The sequence below is a fragment of the Myotis myotis genome, unplaced genomic scaffold, assembly GCF_014108235.1.
Source record: "Myotis myotis isolate mMyoMyo1 unplaced genomic scaffold, mMyoMyo1.p scaffold_m19_p_5, whole genome shotgun sequence".
Classification (NCBI taxonomy): Eukaryota; Metazoa; Chordata; class Mammalia; order Chiroptera; family Vespertilionidae; genus Myotis; species Myotis myotis.
The window spans coordinates 69,396,757-69,416,911 of record NW_023416357.1 but is presented as its reverse complement, the minus strand read 5'-3'; the positions used below and the strand labels follow the sequence as shown (position 1 = coordinate 69,416,911).

Sequence of the window (20,155 nt, the reverse complement as noted above, 5' to 3'; positions counted from 1 at the left end):
ACATGGAGATACAATGATTAACAAGACAAACTTGCCCTTACGAAGCTTACATTCTAACGGAGGGGAGGGATAGACAAAAGTAAACAAGAATACACTTGTGGAAATGTCAACAAGGGACAAATCCATTACAGATATTGAGAACAAAGTGATGGGGGGAAAGCATTGGATTGTTTTGGGGTCAGGGAAGGCCTGTTCAAGGAAATGACATTTTAACTGCCTTCCGAAAAGTGAGCCAGCTATATGAAAACTGGATGGGGGAGGGGAATATCTTTCCAAGGGGAGGGAGCAGCAAGTCCATAGGCAGGAGTGAGAGCCTGTGTTTGAGGGAAGCCAGGCTGCGGGCTGGAGCAGAGTTGGGAAATGGTGGGAGGGAACAAGATGGGGGCAGGGAGTATGTGGCACATTTTGCATCCTGGATTGTGGGTTTCAACTTTGTTGTAAACACACAATAAGTAACTATAAGAGTTTCATGCAGGAGAGGACATGATCTGATCTGTTTCTAAAAAGACCATCAGCCTCTCTGTGGAGATTAAATGGAAGGACGGCCAAATGGAAGGAGGGAAAGTGATTAGGAAGCTACTGCAGTTGGCCAAGCAGGTGCTGATGGTGGATTGGATGATCCTAGGTGGCAGGTAGCATGTCGAGAAGTGGACAAATATGGCATGTGTTTGGGTTGTAGAATCAATATCTGGTTGTTCCCTCTCAGTCCTCTGAACTCCTAGAGTTTTTCCTTTTACATCTACATTGCCTTCCACTTTGGTACAGCTAGCTGCTCAGGCACTATCTCCCACAGTGGTCTGGGGGCTCTTGACAGGCACAGAACCCACGACAAAGCCCATGACCTCAGTATCCCACTCTCCCAGCACAGTGCCCTGCTTGCACATGTTAGACTCAGCCACTTCTTGAGTGAATGAATGGATGAGTGAAGGCAAACCACTAACAGAGGCAGTTTCTTATTTTACTGAACACTGAAAATAAAGTCCTGTCTCTATGCCTACACACTTGTACTATGTTTTCTCTGCCAAAACATTAAAGAAGTAATTCATGATGTACAAAAGCAATGCTCCTTTGGAGTAAAATTGCTTGCAAAAAAATGGAAAAAATTACTATTGATTCTTAACCTTCAAATATACTTTTTGTGTGAGGGAGGAGGAGGCATTCTTAGACCCCTCACTTCCATATGGTGACGCAGTGCCCAAGCTTGGATCATCTTGCTCAGGTGCCATACAGCATCTTGCTCTCTCCTCACTGAGGATTCTGGGTGAGTCTCAGCCTTCGTTCATACCTTAGTGTTGCTGGAAAGGACTGATTAAATAGGTCTGTGAAGAACACATCCGCTTATTCCTGCATACCACTTCAGGATGACTTTTCTTTTTTTACTCTTTGGAGCGATGAAGATTATGTTAACCGAACAGGAAGAATATCGCTGGGGGAATGTGCCGTTAGAAAAGTTCATGCATTATTCCTTTTCCACCTGTTCCAGAGCTGTGCTTTTTCCATCTCACTGCTCAGCCCTCCGAATCCTTACCAGTGAAAGCCTGCCTGACCCAGATGGGCCTCTGGGCTTTCCAATAACCAGGCAATGAGTAGATTTCAGAGCCATTTATGCATTTCCTGTGCCTCGGAGCACGTGCATTCAGGGATCCTTGTGCTCTCCTGGGGTGACCAGCTGCCTGGGCCCCACTGCTAGGCTGGGCATGGGCTCACGCTCGCTTTCTCTCTGATTTATCGCCTCTCATTTGTCTTACCCTCAGCACTTTAATTTGGTTTCCGCTTGTCACACTCAAGCTTATTGGATAATTTCACTTTCCCTCCTGATTCTGGTCTCTCTCACAGAGATTGTAATTACAGTGATTGTCTGCTGGGCTATTAATTATAGGGATTGCAAGACTTATTTATTTATTTCTCTTTCGATTCACGGGTTAATTGGTTATATCCATGTGCTGTTTTCCCTCCAGATAATTTGGATTGCTGCTATTAACCACGTGCCTCCACTTTATCGCAGAGTTAGAACTGGTTACCGCTGTACCTGATGCCCAGTGTCTACTCAGTGAGAAAGAAAGCAGGGCCCTCCTAGAGGAAGGAAAGAGAGAGAGAGAGAGAGAGAGAGAGAGAGAGAGAATGTCTTCCTCCTTTGTCACTCCCCAAGATAACATTTGCCCTCCCAAATTAGTCTTGAAATACAAATTCTTCATTTTTTAAACTTAATCCTTCAACTTACTGGTGTTATATAAAAAGAAAGTTGCAGGTGTTTGAAAATTAAGCAGAGAGCAGTCACTGCCAGCTGACCATTCCCTCTGGTTATGGGGACTGGAAAAACCATCCCCAGGGTCATTCCTCTGGGGAGAGAAAGGTTGCGGGCTGCAGACACTGGCTATTCCTTTGGAGACACCACCACCAGCCGCACAGAGAGCCTGCGATGGCGACACAGTTAGCACAGAGAGAAGAAGGGGGCTGACCCACCTGTGGTTGGCTGTCAGGTGGAAGGAAGATGACGTGCGTCCAGGCTGAGGTTGCTGCCCCCGGTGAGGCAGTCACATGTGCGCTGCTGGATGTCACTGCTCACCCATGAGAGGCATGAGACCGACCGTCTCTACCAAGATCACCTGTGCTGAGCATCACTCACGTTGTGGAAGCCAGTTCTTGTAAGTTGCTTGTCTGGATAGGAGCCTGGAACCCTGTTATGAACACAAGATAGGAAATTAAGACTAGATAGCACAGTCAGCAATTCACAAGCTCTGAATTATTCTTGCAAGTAAAGTATAATATGATAGAGATTTTAAAAGATAAGTGAAGTCGATTACGTTTTTTAAATTCTTTGGGGATCTCACACTTCACTGTGGGGTCATTAGAGAGTTCCTGGGTTTAGAACAACCAGTGCTGGAAATTCTGCTCAGCGGGTCTCCTTTCCCTCTTTTTTAATTTCCTCAGGGATGAAAGAATAAAGTTCTACAGTCTCTTCTTGGAACAGATGTGTTTCAGAGTTTTAAATTTTTCAGATTTCAGAGAAGTAACTTGGGACATACATGCCTGTGGGGGCAGCATCCAGTAATCAAACCCATCAATGTTTGTGCAGTGAAATCTATACTAATAATAGAGGAATATGCAAACTGGCCAGGATGCCGTCACTGAACCGCCAATCAGGACGGGGCGGGGCCCCAGCGGAGAGATCTCAGCACTCTGAGCCGGGGGTCCAAAGGGTGCAGAGAGGAAGGGAGAGCAGATAGGCAGTTAGGGCGATCAGGCCAGGAGGGAAGAGCAGATAGGCAGTTAGGGCGATCAGGCTGGCAGAGGAGCAGTTAGGGGCATCAGGCAGGCAGGTGAGTGGTTACGAGCCAGTGGTTTTGGATTGTAAGAGGGATCCCAGATTGGAGAGGGTGCAGGCCGAGCTGAAGGGACACGCCTCCCCCCCCACCCCCCCACCCCCCGCATGAATTTCATGCACTAGGCCTCTAGAGTGTGAGTGTGTGTGTGTGTGTGTGTGTGTTTATATATATACATACATACATACATACATACATACATACATATATCCTAAGAGTTAGATAAAAAAGACTTTAAATGGTCTCATGTCAGTTCAGGTAAAGTTTAGTCACAGAATGAATAGGAAAACTTTTGGTTTTCAGGTTTTGGGATTTATTTTTACTTTTTGTGTTTTTTTTTTGTAATTGCAAATAAGGGATTGTGAACCTGTATTTCTAAAACCAACTTGTTTTATCCACATTTAGAGGAACAGAGAGAAATGAACCTTGGTTTTCTTATAAACTTAAGGAGAAACAAGGTATATTTAATTAAAATTAACTACCACCAACATAATAGTTCATCCAGATGCTGACCCCCTTCATCTCTGTGAACAGGTCTGTAAATCTGTTTCTGTTCGGTGACCTTTAAGTCACCTACATAAGGAATCAAGTCGTTAAGTGCTAGAGACATTTAAACAAACCCATAGTTTCCTGGAACTTACTCTCATTGGCCTTAAGGAAGCATATTTTTTCAGGATGTTTGGAAATAGTTATTAATTTTGAAGGTAGGGTTTCACTTTAAAAACAGATGGACATTTTAGGGAGTGTTATCACTAGATTTGACCGATTGGGAAGAGGCGACTAGTGAATGGTGCTCTCTCCACCCCAATTCAAACTGATACCTGCTCCAAGTAAATCCAGCCAGCCTAATGAGTAGCTTTTTATGTGAAAAGAACATGAGCAAAGCCAATAAAGATATCACTAATTCCAGAAAAACTTCGCAATATCTACCAAATTCAACAATAAATTTAAATAGGTTTAAATGTATGGGTTTGCAGTTTTCATCTGGTTTATCAGAACATAGCGCAGGTTCTACCGCCCCGCCCCCCCCCCCCCACCTTGTCTCTCCCTGACCTCCTTCTCTCCCCTACCGTCCTTCCTCCCCTTCCCACCTGCCCTTTTAAATAAAAAAAATGAATTTCCTAAAGAATATAAGAACATTGTGGAAATTCAAAAGATAATGTTTCCATCTCATTTTTGTTCTGGATGTGTCTAGATATACATACAGATAACCCACTATGTTTATAATATTTTACTGGTGAAAAAGCCCACTCAGCAGTATCATGCTTCGTTGCGGAGCAGATCCCAAAATGACATGCTGTCTCTTGATATACAATTAGAAGCTTGCAGTCAAATTTAAACTGTCTCTGGCTCTCGGGGGACTGGGAGAGCATGAGAGCTCATTCTAGGAGACAAGCAGACAATGAAAGGCGGCATGCAGCGAGCGCGCGAGAGCCTGATCTGAGTCTAATTCAAGGGGATGTTTTTCGCATCCTGATCTTGAGACTTGTTACCAAAAAAGCAAAAGAGTTTTTGTAGGGTTCAGTCAAAGTTCCAATCATCTGTGATTGGTGATATTGTTATTTTAAGCCATTACTCAGAGCTCAGAGAGGGGGGCTTGCAGGTTGTTTTTATTTCTCTCCGAGCCAAGTTTGACTTGACTTCCACTCCAAAGTGGGAGAGAACACATCCCTGCAGCCATGTAGGCCTGAGCAATCCCAGGCCGAGCAAGGAGCAGGAAGGGGAGAGTTATGGCTGGGAGACTCTGTTTTCTATTTACCACACTGAACAGAGGAGAAATTACCAGGGAGAGGCATCCTGTCAAAGGCCAGCGATTGCGCTATTTTAGTTCAAATCAGCTTATGATTTTGACAAAGGTTCATGGAAAACTCCGGTCATTAATATCTCTAAAGTCTCTCTACAAACATTTTCCTAAGGGCTAGGGAAAGTGCCCTCAATTTAGGCATGTTACTTTTTTAAAAATTTTATTTTATTATTTAAAGTATTACAGATAGCAGTACATATGTCTCCTTTCCCCCCCCCAACCCCCCCCCCCAACATTTACCTTCCCCCGGCCTCCCCTACCCCCCGGCTAGGCATGTTACTTTTGCCCTTTACTTCATTTTTAATGAAATTAGAAATGTACAGACACCCAGAGAGAGGACTGTGACAGTAACTCACATAGCACCTGAATGTAAATACCAGTCTTCTGAGATTTTGCTTCACACCTATGCCCCACTCCCTCCCCCCTCCCTCTTTCTTCTACCATATTCTTAGAAGGAAAAGGTAATCAGACATGATCTTTATTTTGCTATGATTATTAGACTGAACTTCGGATGAAGTGAAAAAATCCATCTATTTAGACAAATAATTTGAAACTCCTTAAACAAAGAGTGAAATGGTCCAATTTGACTTTCTGAAAGTCCAGCTGGCATGGGGTTGATTATTTTAACATCCCACTCTCTTCACCTTGTTTTTCTACCTGAAATGTCTTGCTCCTACCTGGCCCTCCTCTAACCCCCTCCGTCCACAGTGAACCATCGTGCAACCTGCCAGGCTTTCTCCAACCAGGCCTTCACCGATCATCCCACCCACATGCCTCTGCAACCCCTTCGTGCTCCAGGCAGTATTCTTCCCGACAGAATTTTAATTTCTCTTTGAAAAGTTATGGTTGTCTGTTCATGTTCTATTTTGGGGACAATGGCCAGGAGCCGTCAGGCCCATCTACTAAAGAGAGAGGCCCTGTGGGAGTGGGGGGCACAGGGGACCTTTTTTTCCATCTCTGTCTATACCAGCTTCTAGCACAGAGCCGGCTCCCAGCAGAAAAGCAGGGAATCAGTAAGATGGAAATCAGGCAATGGAAGTAATGAACATCAGGCAGCAAGCCAAGGAGAAATGAATGAGTCTTGGCTTCCTTTCTGAAAGCAGCATAATGTAGGGGCAGAGCTCGGTGGAGGAGTCAGGCGTCCTCAATTGCTGCTTAGCTTTGCCACTTTTGAACTGGGCCGCATTTCACAAGGGAGCTGACTTCTCAGGGCCTCAGTTTCCTTAACAGTAAAACAAAGGGGGCATTTGTTTCTGTTTCTGGAGCAGATGTTTGAGTTCAGCAAACCACAAAAGTTGAAAAAGACAGAGGTGGCAAAAAGCTGGGGTGTGACATTGGTAAATATGATGGGAATTGTTGCAGCTCTTTGAGATCAAGATAGTTTGCCACAGTATTATCAGGCCTGCTAAGATCATGACTGTAACTGCAGAGCCCTAAAGAGTCATTAGACTGTATCTGAAACCTCCAAGCAAAGTACATTAAGCGCACTGGCTCAAGAATGTACGGGAGTGTGGGAGTGTGTAGGGGTTGTTGGTAGAGAGAAAGAAGACTGTCATAACAAAGGGTCACCTGAAACACAAGACTTGTCTTCTCCCCTTAGAAGATAACAGGTTTACAACCAACCTTAATTTTTCCAAAAATGTTTTTTCTAAATGTTCTTCTAAATTCATAGCTGGTTTCCTGTTCCTTCGTGATAGTGGTTTTAGACTTAAAATGGAACATCAATTATACACAGTCGATATTTATTATTATGCTCCATAGAACGCCATCATCATTCTCCAAAACATGTGGAAGTTTGGTCTGTGGTATTTCCCTTTCCTCCGAAATGGGTCCTTTTATGTCTCTGCTAATGGCTGAGGAGAGGAGGGGAGAAAGACGAGCTGCTTTATTAAGAGGCTCGAGCTATTTTTCTCATTTGCATGAACCTTCTATCTTAATGCAATATCATCAAACCGTGGCCAGTGTGGTCCCTGAAGACTGGGTGTAAAGGTTTCAACCAAAATCAATGGCCAAGTTGTTCCTAATTCCATTTGGGAAGTAGTCTTCGGGGGGCCCAGCTATGCATCCTGTAGACAGCAGCATCCTCCTCCTGCTCCAGTCCTGGACACAGGGCTGTGTAGGTCGGTGAAGGGCACCTGCTGTTGAAACACTGTAATTCTCAAAGTGTTCCTTTGGTGCAAGAACAATCAGCAGTTCAGATGTCTGAGAGACAGGGCCCCAGCGTGCAGCAAACTGGATTTTTTGCACAAACACCTGCTCTCCCTCCTCTCTCTGGGCAGAGGTTTCTTTCTCTAACTTGAGAGGTTTCCAAATCGGTTAATCGTGTCAGCTAGTGAAGCAGGCAGCCTTGTCCTCACCCTGTTCTCTATGATATATTGACTTTAAAACATTACTATTAAGGAGGCTGTAAGCGGACCAGTGGTTTCTCTTAACACAGTGGTGTCACGAGATAATCACTTCCTCCTAAAACTGTGGCTGAGGAGCATTTGCATCTTTCCTATCACCTGAGTCTGCAATCACAGGGCCATAAAGTGGAATGAGCCTTGCATGCCAACATGTTTGCAAGCCACCGTGTACTCCTTTTATAGATTTTTATTACTGAAGTCATTAGGGATGTTCAGCCACTCTGTCCACGTCAACTATTATCTTAAGTGCAGTTTCCGTTTATGCTAGCATCTCTTTCCAGACTTCCTTCTGGTCCCCGTTCTTTGTACTGGAAAAGACACAAACTTTGGCATCACAGAGACCGGGGTTTGCAGCTTGGCTTTCCCTTTTCACGGGCGTGTTGCAAATGTGGACTGTGTGCTGTCGGGGCATGTTGTCCAGCTACTCTGAGCCTCAGTTTCCTCCTGTGCACAATGGAGATAATAAGGCCTGTGTCCCTGGGTTGCTGTGATGTTCAATAAATAATATGCATATGTATCTTGCACATACAAAGTGCTCAGGAAACCTCTATTTACAGCCTATCCATTCTCCATTTCCCAAATCATTCTTTCCTTTGCATTTGTGTGAATACTGGGATCTGCATTTAAAAAATCCCACACTCTGAGTTATGCTACGCCGCGGCTGACTCTCCTCCTTCCCCAGCTGCCCAGACAGCGAGAGGCAGCCGGTGGCCTCAAGGAGGAAGGGGGGAAGGAGGATGAGAGAGGGCTGCTTCTCCCCTGAACGAATGATACACCACTTACTAGTCTAGGGCCGTCCTGACAATTTCTTAAGGAACTCCAAGAAAAGGTATTAAAAGGTAATTTTGTGTATCTCCACTGACAAACATTTTCCGAGGGCTGCAAATATATGTACATTATCTCACAACCAATCTTGCGGTCGTTTTACCCAAAGATGGAAACGGGGGCTCAGGAAGTGCCAGCATTTCGCCAGCAGTCCCAGCAAGTCCGTGGGACAGAGGAAGCCAAACCCCAGGTTTTTGCCCTCTGCTCTTTCTGCTCCCCTCTCTTTATTAGCAGTAGTTTGATTTCGTGTAGGAGCTCTTAAACTGATTTCAATTCAGATTTACAAAGACAGTCCCATGGTACAGGCAAAGATGCGGCGGTCAGACAGCTGAAGCAATGAAAATGAAAATGTTATCCTTCGTGTAAAACCCAACGAAGCTCCGAATGTGATTACACAGTAACAACGGTGGTCTCTTTGGCCAGGTTAGGATTTCTGTACTGATGGGACTTGAACTTTGTCCTACAACTAAGGCAGTGCCGCCTGCTGGGGTTCCTTTGCTCTGGCTTGAGGAACTGCAACTTTCATGCGGGTCCCAGAGCAGTCCGAGGACAGGGACAGTGAAGTGAGCTTGGGCTGCTCCATCCCTCATCGTTGCCACACGCAGTGCCACTCCCTCACTGACACACTGATTACCTCTAGCGTTCCCAAGCCAAGTGCAGTTGAGGGGAACCAGGAAAGAGTGCAGAAAAACCAGTCGTGTTCCCTTTGGAAAGAGCGCTCACCAGGTGCATGGGGCTTTTACTGCCCAACCGCTGCAATAATCCCAGAGCCATAAACCTGGCTCGTGCCAAGACAAGTGCCAGGGCCGGGCCTCACTGCCCACCGTGCAGAGCTCCAGCAGCCGCCCGCCTCAACTCCTCATCCTCCTCCCACCCTCACACCGCCAGGTGGTGTCCCTGGGCTTGGAAATGGGTTACAATGACGTGTCCGGCCCAGGGTCACTCCATGTACTGTCCTCCCTAATCACCTTCACATGCCCATTCCCTTCTTCATCGGGGCACAGTCACCTAGAATTGTACAATCTCAGAGCCTGAAGGAGTATCATAGGCTTTTACATTTCGTATTCTTTCAATTTACAGGTAAGGAAACCAGGGGCCAAGGAGGCTACGTGACTTACCCAGAGTCACACTGTTAGCCTACCCTTCTTTCTATTAAGGCCAGTGTGAATTATTATCTTTAAAACTTCCCATGATGGCAGTAGAAAACGTGCTTTTCTGTTTTAAATCTTCACCTGAGGATATGTTTTTATTGAACTTAGAGAGAGAAAGGGAGAGAGACAGAAAAACACCTTGGTTGCCTCCCATACACAGCCCTATCGGGGATCAAACCCATAACCTAGGTACGTTTCTTCACCGTGAATCGAACCAACGACCTTCTGGAGCACAGGATGACGTTCCAACCAACTGAGCCACCCAGACAGGGCTAGAAAATGTGCTTTTTAAGAGAATTACTGAAACATGGTAGTAATTTGCCTTTTAGAAAAAGTGCCACTACTATCACTTCCTTTTTATCTCTAGGCCACAATTATCAAGCACGTTTTGTATTTGCTAGTTTCTAGGTAAATTATTTTTCTCATCTTTTTTTCCACTTATTATTAACGTGTTCATTTGGATGCCAGTGTTCTCAAAGACGCTATTGTTGTACCAAATCAGACACAAATTACACTGCTACAGCCAAGTCCAAGTACACTGATGAACTGCTTGCTGCAGTTGGACATGCAAACAGTATGGAGCAGCCCAACGGGGTGTTTAAAACAAGCAACATCCATCCATTCATCTGTGTGCACAGTCATTGGGTCCCACTTCGCAGGTTCGCTTGCTAAGACTGACTGACACAGAGCAACTTGCACATGATGGTAAGGACGAGCACAATAACTCGAGCCGCAGTGGTGAGGGGCTGCTCCTGCGTGGCATGAAGGTTGCCCTCAGCGGTTTCAGGGATCAGACAGTAAAGTTTTAGGGGGGTGAGAAATGCTTCATAAGACAATGGAGAGTGGTGGCCATGTTTCCAACTGGAGAGGGCCAGCCCCTCTGCTTTGGGCAGCTACTACTCAGCTCCGGAATATAGGCCATGTGTAATTTTGGCCCACAAAGCCAGACCTCTGATTTCTTTTTTTAAGAAACCAGAAATCTGGAGTTGTATATTAAATCTCCCCCATTTTTTCCCCCTCCTGAATGCTAGCAACTAATTTATTTATTTATTTGTTCTCTGTGAGCCAGCTTTGGCCAAGTCCTACCAGTTTTGTGAGCCCAAGTAGATTTTGCTGGGGCAGGATTTGGGGAAATACTTGGGCAGAGAATTGGCCTCATCTTGGGGTAAATGTGAGTGGTTCTGTGGCTGGGCTTCCCAATCCTAGTGGCTTTTATGAAGTTGACCTGATTAATCAGAAATAAGATGTGGCAATTTGTGACCTCATTCTCTGACTTCATAATCATTTCCAGTTCTGTCAGAGGTGGTCTCTGTGCCCTCGGTTCTTGTCTTGCTTGTAGGAAGGAATTCAAATAAGAGACAGTACCAAATAGAAGCAAAGCATGCACGAGATTATTTGTAAGAAGAGGAAATACACTCAGATATAGTCCAAGCAGGAAGCTTAGCTGGCCAAAGCTGAACCAAATGCCCAACTCATTTGGGCATTTGAGATTTTATACCCTGGAGTGGAATTGAAAACCTCCTCAGGTTTCAAGGATGCCTCACCAGGATTTAAGCTATAGACCACATACTGGAGGAGGTTTCAAGTCTCTCCCTTCCTCACTCTTGTGTCTTCTAACTCTTGGTTAATTCTTGTTTGTTACGTCTCCCCTGTGTTCCCCTTGATGGTAGCCATCTATCCGGCTCATGTCATCTAGCTCTACCTACTCTAACAGTTCTAGTGACATTCCCTTTATTAATGCTTTGCTGACAGAATGACCTGCTATATGAATGACAAGGGTATCGGGGGTGTGGTGGTGGAATATTTAATCATTTTTAAAACAATTATCAACACAAACACAGTCACAGGATTTTCAGACAGACTCTTTTTAGCCCCTTTTGTTTTGTCCTCAATCTGGAATACCTGAAGGCTAGTTTCCTGGCCTTCTGCAAGGGTCCATTTAACTAACGGCAACCTGCGGTCACAACACCATTTATGCATCAGTTTGGCCTTAAAAACTATAGGGGAAAATTACAGTAAAAAGAATTTTTCTCAGGTCTCAGAGCGTGTAGAAAGTCAACACAATTCTTGCCCATCTGACTCAGAATAAAGTTGTATAATTAATTTGAGATTAACCCAAACAGACCTAATAAATTCACCAACAGAAGCCTATTAAACTTTCTTAAGGTTTTCCATGAATTTTGTGGGTTATAAAAGAATAAGAATACAACTTTATAGTAATGGTGTATTTTACAAAGGGCATTTCTCTTCAGGCTAAGCATAATGGAAGGTTGAGACAATTAGATGGAAATTTCAGGCATAATAAGCTTCCTTCTGAAGTAAATTACTTACTTTTTTTTAGAATCCTCAGATTGACAGTCTTCCCATTATCTAATTTTCTGGATAGCTGCTTTAGTCTGTCATGTTAGCCTCTATAAGCAGGGTTACAGAGAGGGAAACCAACAAATGTCTGCAGGTGCCCCAAAACATTTTTAGGTAACACTTCAAGTTTCAAAGATTACCTAAACAATATCTTTAATCGCGGCAGCCCAGCTAACTCAAGATTTTGAAGCACAGTGGAAAGTTCTTGTTTGCTTTTGTTCTCCCAGCCAATCCAATTGCTCTTAGCAGGGATACCCAACCTATGTTCTACAGCAGCCGTGGGCAAACTACGGCCCGCGGGCCAGATCCAGCCCGTTTGAAATGAATAAAACTATTGAAAAAAAAGACCGTACCCTTTTATGTAATGATGTTTACTTTGAATTTATATTAGTTCATACAAACACTCCATCCATGCTTTTGTTCCGGCCCTCCGGTCCAGTTTAAGAACCCATTGTGGCCCTTGAGTCAAAAAGTTTGCCCACCCCTGTTCTACAGGATGGAAAATGACAATGTGATTGAAGTGAGATTTCTCCACCAAGTAATCACTTCAATAAGAAAACATATTGACAATATATTTACAAGGTTTAGAGCCCAAAGTTGTGTAGGAAGGGAGCTATACATCAAAGCCTCAGCTGAAGAAAATTGTAAAGTGTTCATGTGGACTGGCCAAGATTAACCAGTATTGCCAGAACACCCTCACCCTTATGATATACATGCTAACAACTTGATGGTGTGATGATAGAAAGACACATAAAACAGCTTTTTTTTTTTTTTTCCTGGCATAGAGCCCTATTGTAAACCTGGAGATATTTAATTTTTTTGTTAATCCTCACCGAGGATATTTTTTCCATTGATTTTTAGAGAAAGTGGAAAGGAGGGAGGGGGAGAGAGAGGGAGACACATCGATTGGTTGCCTCCCACTAGCACCCTGACCAGGGCCCAAGAAGGTACCCTTGACTGGAAATAGAACTCAAGGCCCTTTGGTCCTTGGGCCTATGCTCTACCACTGAACCACACCAGCCAGAGTTAAACCTGGAGAAATTTAAATAACCCATCTCAGCCATGATCCAGCTATGTGTAGGGATTAAAAGAAGCCACTGAAATGTATAATAAATAGATTTATTCTGCATACAACGCTCTTCCTGCCAGCCTCTGGGGTTGAGAATGTTGCATCTAACCCAATTTTAAGATGGAAAAAGATAAAATCAGGAGATATAATGAAATAGCAGAACTTTATTAGCTTGTAGGACATCTGCACAAAAATGAATGCAGTTGTGGAAGGATAGAGATTCATTTGTCATGTCAAGAAAAATTAATCTTTAAAAGTATACATATATTCCCGAAGATTGCTAAAGAAATGAGACTCAGTCTTTTGAGTGCCATTATTCTTCCATTACATGCTGCAAATTCTCTGAGGTACTATGCTCCTGTATAACACTGTAATACTGCTCTTGAGCTCTTGGTAAATGTTGCCGCTTCCTCTTCCCCATATACTTTCTCATCTAAAATATAACAGCCAACTGATGTCTGGTTTATGTTTTACTTAACTCTTATTATTGACTAGAGGCCCGGTGCACATTTGTGCACTCGGTGGGGGTCCCTCAGCCCAGCCTGTGCCCTCTCGCAGTCTGGGACCCCTTGGGGGATGACCACCTGCTGACTTAGACCTGCTCCCCAGGGGGATTGGGCCTAAGATGGCAATCAGACATCCCTCTGGCAGCTCAGCAACCCTCGGGGATGTCCACTTGCCAGCAGGGAGCAGACCTAAGCTGCAGTCACACATCCTTAGCACTGCTGAGGAAGCAGGAGAGGCTCCCACCACCACCGCTGTACTGGCAGCCATCAGCCTGGCTTGTGGCTGAGCAGAGCTCCCCTATGTGAGAGCACACTGACCACCAGAGGGCAGCTCCTGCATTGAACATCTGCCCCCTGGTGGTCAGTGTGTGTCATAGTGACCAGTCATTCCCAGTCTTTGTGCTGTTCGGGTCAGTTTGCATATTATCCTTTTACTATATAGGATAGAGGCCTGGTGCACGGGTAGGGACCGGCTGGTTTGCCTTGAAAGGTGTCCTGGATCAGGGTGGGGGTCCCGCTTGGGTGCCTGGCCAGGCTGGGTGAGGGGCTGATGGCTGTTTGCAGCTGGTCACACCCCCTTCAGGGTGGGGGTCCCCACTGGGGCGCCTGGCCAGTCTGGGTGAGGGGCTGAGGGCCGTTTTCAGGCTGGCGGGCAACTGAAGCTTCCAGCCTCTCCTTTTTTTCTTTTTCTTTTTATTCTGGGATTTATTGACCTTCTATAATTGAAACATTGTTGCTGTCACTGGCGCTCCCAGCTCTGAGGCCGTGGCCAGCTAAAAGCAGGTATCTGGGGTTTGTTTAGCTTCTATAATTAAAACATTGTTGCTTCCGGAGCTCAGAGCCGGGCCGCACCAGGCGAGGAACCTTGGCTTCCTCCATCACTGGAGCAAGCAAACCTCCTGCTCGCTTCAGCTGCATGGCTGCTGGCCACCATCTTTGTTGGCAGTTAATTTGCATATCGCCCTGATTAGCCAATGGGAATCGTAGTGGAGGTACGGTTAATTACCCTTTTTGTCTTTTATTAGATAGGATTTCACCTCTTCATTGTTATACTGAACACAAACTATGAGAAACAAATATGAGTACCTCAGAGCTTCTTCACTTTGGGATGAGATTCTCCAGAATAGGAAGAACAGGCAAATGAATGCATGAATGGGCTGCTGTGTTTAACCTGTCTGTAAATACATGTTTATGTCTCTTGGTAACAGGTCACCCCTTTGAACAAGTAATCATTTAAAGTTTAATTTTAATCTACACATCAGAGCTGAAGATGTGGAATTGCTTAGGCTATTCTTTCAGCCTCTTTCCCTCTTTGATTTTCAAGATAAAGCCAATTAATTAATGTGCACTTTTCAACTGAAAAAACGATTAAGACCCAGCTGTGACTGTAAAATTATAAGTTGTAATGCAACACTCCGGACTTGTTAATGCTTTTTTTGGCATGAAAAATAGAGACATAGGTATCTTATATTAAGTGGTGTTCTAAAAAGCATAAGTTAGCAGTTTGTTACTAAGTTTGACCTTTCTACACACAAATCTTAAATGATTGATGGACTAATGTAAAATAGCTTTGTTCAAAAGAGATCATCTTTGGCAGGCTACTTCTAAGGCTTTACTACTCTGGAGAGATGATAAGATATCCTCATTTTACATTAACTTCCCTGATAGATCAACACTTATTTGAAATATGCCTCAGAATTATGTGATATTTACTGTTTTAATAGTCTTCTTTCACTGTATCCAGCTGCTCTACATGGAATGGTTGTTACTTCTAAGATTTAGAGATTTTTTTCTACACATAAAGAGCATCTTTAGGAAAATACAGATGGGTAGAACAGTATATCTGGCATTTTTATTCATGACTATTTCATTGCAAGGTGGTATATGAGACTAAAATATACAGAGATATGCTTTTTAAAAAAATCAACCTTCCTATTTCAATATGTGGCTTCAAATTCTCCCTAGAGTATTCTTCAGAGTCTGAAAAGAACTATTTACTTCTTTTTAATCACAGACTCTGTAATTTTATGTATGTCTAAGGTCACTATAGAATTACTATGGAATTCCAGAAAGCAAGGGTAAAAATCTCAATTAAAGGGTCAAGCAGGTAATAGAAACAGTGAATGGGACCAGTTATAGGTATAGGAGCGTGTGTGTGTGTGGGGGGGGGGGGGGGGGAGTAGGGAGAGGTGTGGTGCCTGAGAGGAACTGTTATTTTAAATATGAAAGATATTCTGGCCCTAACTGGTAGCTCAGTGGTTAGAGCGTCAACCCTCAAACTGAAGGGTCTTGGGTTGAATTCCTGTCAAGGGCACGTACCTCAGTTGCAGGCTCGATCCCAGCCCCAGTTGAGGTGCTGGTGGGAGGCAACCAATTGATGTGTCTCTCTTGCATGATGTTTCTCTATGTTTCTCCCCCTCCCTTCCACTCTCTCTAAAAATCAATAGAAAAAAATACTCAGGTGAGGATTTAAAAGAAAAGAAGAAAGAAAGATATTCTGATTTGTCTAAAGGTTAGAAATCTCCTAATTTTTCAATATTGGCAACTACAAAATTTTGAAAGATCCTGGGCTGGCCAAACAAAACACGTCTGAGGGATGTCTTGCTGCTAAAAACCTGCTGAGAAGGAAAAGGGATTTACACCTTTAAAAAAAATGTTTCTTCAGTTGTTCACATTTTGAGGGGTGCCATTTCGTAATTGTGAAATAGCCGCCGATAATAGCCTATTATAGGCTGAGGACAGAGGAACGAAGGCTCTCTGTCACATGTCTGGGAGAAGCTTTGTGAAAGCGCGGGTGCCTGGGGAAGGCGGTGTGCCGTAGGGTAATGGATGGATGCAGGTTCCTTATGTGAAACACAATAATCAGTGAATTCACAATGGATAAGATATGAAGCAGAGACTTCTTCTCTCTTAAATTTACCGTCAAGGCCATTTCATTTTTATGGAGCTGAATAAAGCTGACTTGCAAAAAGAGAAAGAAAATCCTTCTTTGCTCTTTGGCAGGGTGAAGTAGAGAAAGAAAGTCTCCCCCTGAACTACTATGAGGCCAGAAGCCTTGCTGCTATATCTCACACTGCTGCACTGCGCTGGGGCTGGCTTCCCAGAAGATTCTGAGCCAATCAGTATTTCGCATGGCAACTGTAAGTACCCACAATCCCACTCTCTCCCTTTGTGGACACTGTCGCGTGCATCAGCCAGTGAAACATTAAAAAGTTTAATAGAATAGGAGACTTATTGGTCACTTTGAACTTGTGCAGGTGGCAAAGTTAATTCAAGTCAAGTCGGTGGAATGCCCATTCTATAACTTCATTAAATGCTGTTGTATGACACATACATGTGAGCATTTGAAACGTTCCTCAATACTTTCAATGAAGTCTCCATTACCACATGGAGGCTGTGATCCAGCTGGAAACCAGCTGTGAAACAATATCACTCTCCCTTGGGTATTACTAGTATTGCACATTTTCATATGTAATTAACATATGAATTTTCCTAGAAGATAAGGACAGAAAATAGTAAGACTGCTTTGGAGCATTCTAGAGACAAAGATGAACTTTTTTTTAGACTTAGAGATTATATCATTGCTAGATTTAGGTAGAGTGAATTTTAATCCTGAAGGCCTATTTTAACTGTTTATACAATTTTCCTTTTGGTCTGCTTCATTATCAAGGATAGAAAGCAACATGACTGAGAATTTAGTTGATTCCTCAAATGAAGAAAATTTACTTGTACATTGGATGGAGCAGCCAATGTACTGTTTTTTTTCCTTCCCTCCAAAAGACAAAATATTTTATCGCAGTAAAAATGAAAGAGTGCATTTCCCCCTAATATATATTTTTCCAGTAATTATCCCCAAACAAACATCGAATAAACCATACAAAAGGTGTTTAAACTAATATGGAATACTGATAAGATCCATTAATGCCCAGCTTTCTGCTGGATGGTCCGGGATGAAAAAGATAATTTTATAAGGTGAGGTGGCGAGACTGATACATAAAACAATGAGAGAACAGAAGTCAGAGCATGACTGAGGCCAAATTATGTAGTTTAAGATCATCATTCTTGAAGTGGCAGAGTCCACTTAATTCAAGGTACCAAACCTTAGTAAGCACTTATTTAGCACCATTTGAGATAGGTATACAGAAGAGACCCCAGCCCAAATGTGCTGCTGAAAGGATACTCCAGTGAGCACCTGAACCTTGATAGTACCGAGACATGCTACTGTTTGAGCAAGCTCCTTAATGAATGGGTAAATGAAATTTCAGAGCAGTGGAGAGAAAGGCACGAGATAATTCCATACTAAAGCTTAATTGTGAGTAAAATAACTGTGGCTCCTGAATAAGACACCCTCTGTGAGTCATACCCAGATACTACTGAGGTTTATAGTGACGGGTCTGAGCATAAATCTGTGAATGGTTTTCGAGTCATTATATGCCCACCCAACCGCCTGAAAACAAATGCCTTTTAAATGTGACTCATCTTTCTTTCCTCCTTAGTTTCTTTGGGGGAATGCTTGTGCTCCGAAGTTGGTAGGATTGCAGGCAGAGAGGTTTTTGAGATGTAGGTATGTCTAAAGGTCAGGCATTATTACAAATTGCGCACTGTCAACCAAAGAGAACTGTGAGAAAGGAGAAATAGGCTCACTCACTCTCCAAGCCAGGGAAAGTCCAGATCACCCGACTGGCTACACTCAGTTTGACCCTGTCCTGTCAAAGTGCCCGTTACTGTGAGATCAACCAATTGCTTCACTCAAGAGCAAACTTCCCACAGTTCCTAGAATGCCAACCAACCTAGCGGGGCCGCCTTCAATGGCAGATTATTCCAACTGGACGCCTGTGGAGACTGTATTTTTCTTCTGGCTCCTGGTCGAGGGCTCTCGCCTCCAGACCACATTGCCTTTGTGGTGATTGATGGGAAGGCCGCTTTGAAACAGTTTTGTCCCGAGACAAGATCTTTGGCAGACTGCCCCCCAGGCTTAGCACTCTAAAGAAGATGAAAAGAGAACTGGGGAAAAAGAGCACCTTCATGTAAAGGGTTCACTTGCAAGTTTAAGCCCCAGGAAGAGGGACAAGTCAGAAATGGTGACACTTGGAAATATAAATGCAGGCTTATTACCATCTGAAAATGAAACTGTAACATGATCATTCTTTTAAAGAGCACTCTTCCATCATAATTTTTCCTAAAATAACAGACTCATTGAAGATGGAAAATGGTTCTATGGTCTGACTTAAATATGGTTTTGTTTTGTAGACAGCCCCCTTTCTCTCCCTGCCCTGTCAATTCTTGGCTTGATTTCCTTTTCCCTTTGTTGCCCCATCTCCTCTTTTCACAGATACAAAACAGTATCCGGTGTTTGTGGGCCACAAGCCAGGACGGAACAGCACACAGAGGCACCGACTGGACATCCAGATGATCATGATCATGAACAGGACCCTCTACATCGCTGCCCGGTGAGTGGCCTGGTCCACAGCTCTGCCTTCCAAGCATCTGAAAGTCCTAAGATATAAATGGACCCGCTATGCATCTTGTTAAAAAGACCATGACATTCCCAAACAGAGTGTTATTTAATTAAAGGCTACTTTAGTGTGTCAAGCAATCATTCTTTTGAGACTTTCTGTGTCTGCCTGATGTAATACGGCTTTAGATAATTGCCTATTTTGGATTTTAGACTCAAGTAATCCAATGTTTTTCTGGGACATATATGCTAGTATTTATTCAAGCACTGAGTAGAGTGCCTTTCTCCTTGATACTTGTTTGTTAAATTAAGTTGAATGTGTAAACATGTATTATTATATAGTTTGTGTATATTAAACCTGTTTGTATTTCTGCAGTGAATGGATAGTATATATCATTACTTTAACAGATTGGCAGTAGCACCCAAAGAATCTTTGATTTGGATCTAGTAAGAAAATATTCATCCACTGGGGAAATGTCATTTAAACACACTATGTCTTAAAGCTGACTGGCATGGTAAGAAAACTGCCTAAACAGGTGTCACATGGATTTAGGCTTTTGTTTTAAGTTCGCTCTTGATTTACCTGGAATATTTCTCTGTCAAATGAGAGGTTGGAATAGATTATCTTAATGAAGTCTCTTGGGATTCTAACAATGTATGATCCCCTTTTGAAGGTGTGTAGCACATTCAAAATAATCTCTAAATGAACAGAAATAAGGAATACCATCATGTGAAATTCCACTGTGGTCTTACTGAGTCTAGATTGATTAATAATCTCACACAGGGAGAAAGAAACAGATTGTGTTTGTGGTTCTTGTCTGGCTGTGAGCACAGGTAAAGAACAGGTAAATGACAACAGTGGTTGATTCTTTTAAAGCACGTAGATTTTCTGAAATGACAAGCTGTATGACAAAGTAAAAACAACAACAAAACCATCGGTGAGATTAAAATATCCTGCAAGTACCCCGCATATGGTCACAGGGAGCAATGTCAAAACACTTTTTTAAAATTTCAGTTCACAAAAACTATATAGTACATACTAGTTGTATGTGCCCTATAAATTGCAAATATAATTTTAAGTTCTTTAGAAATGCTAATTCACTCGATCCTGAAAGAAACCCTATGAGAAGGAGATATTATTATTCCTCATGTCTTATGGGAGGAAACCAAAGTACAAAGAGGTAAATGATTAGGTCCAAATGACAGAGCAGGATTTGAACCAGAATGGTCTTGTTTTAGAGTCTGAGTCATTACTC

General features: G+C 43.3%; 1 protein-coding gene across 8 annotated transcripts in view; it reads left to right on the top strand.

The window, feature by feature from the left end:
- Positions 1–20,155, top strand: part of SEMA6A (semaphorin 6A) — a 130,685-nt gene that overhangs the window by 54,006 nt on the left and 56,524 nt on the right. For all 8 annotated transcript variants that reach the window (XM_036309094.1, XM_036309093.1, XM_036309095.1 and 5 more), the window contains exons 2-3: positions 16,448–16,584; positions 18,777–18,894. In XM_036309094.1, coding sequence (XP_036164987.1) covers positions 16,485–16,584; positions 18,777–18,894 — 218 coding nt within the window. In that variant the 5' untranslated portion in view covers positions 16,448–16,484. The remainder of the gene's footprint in view (positions 1–16,447; positions 16,585–18,776; positions 18,895–20,155) is intronic.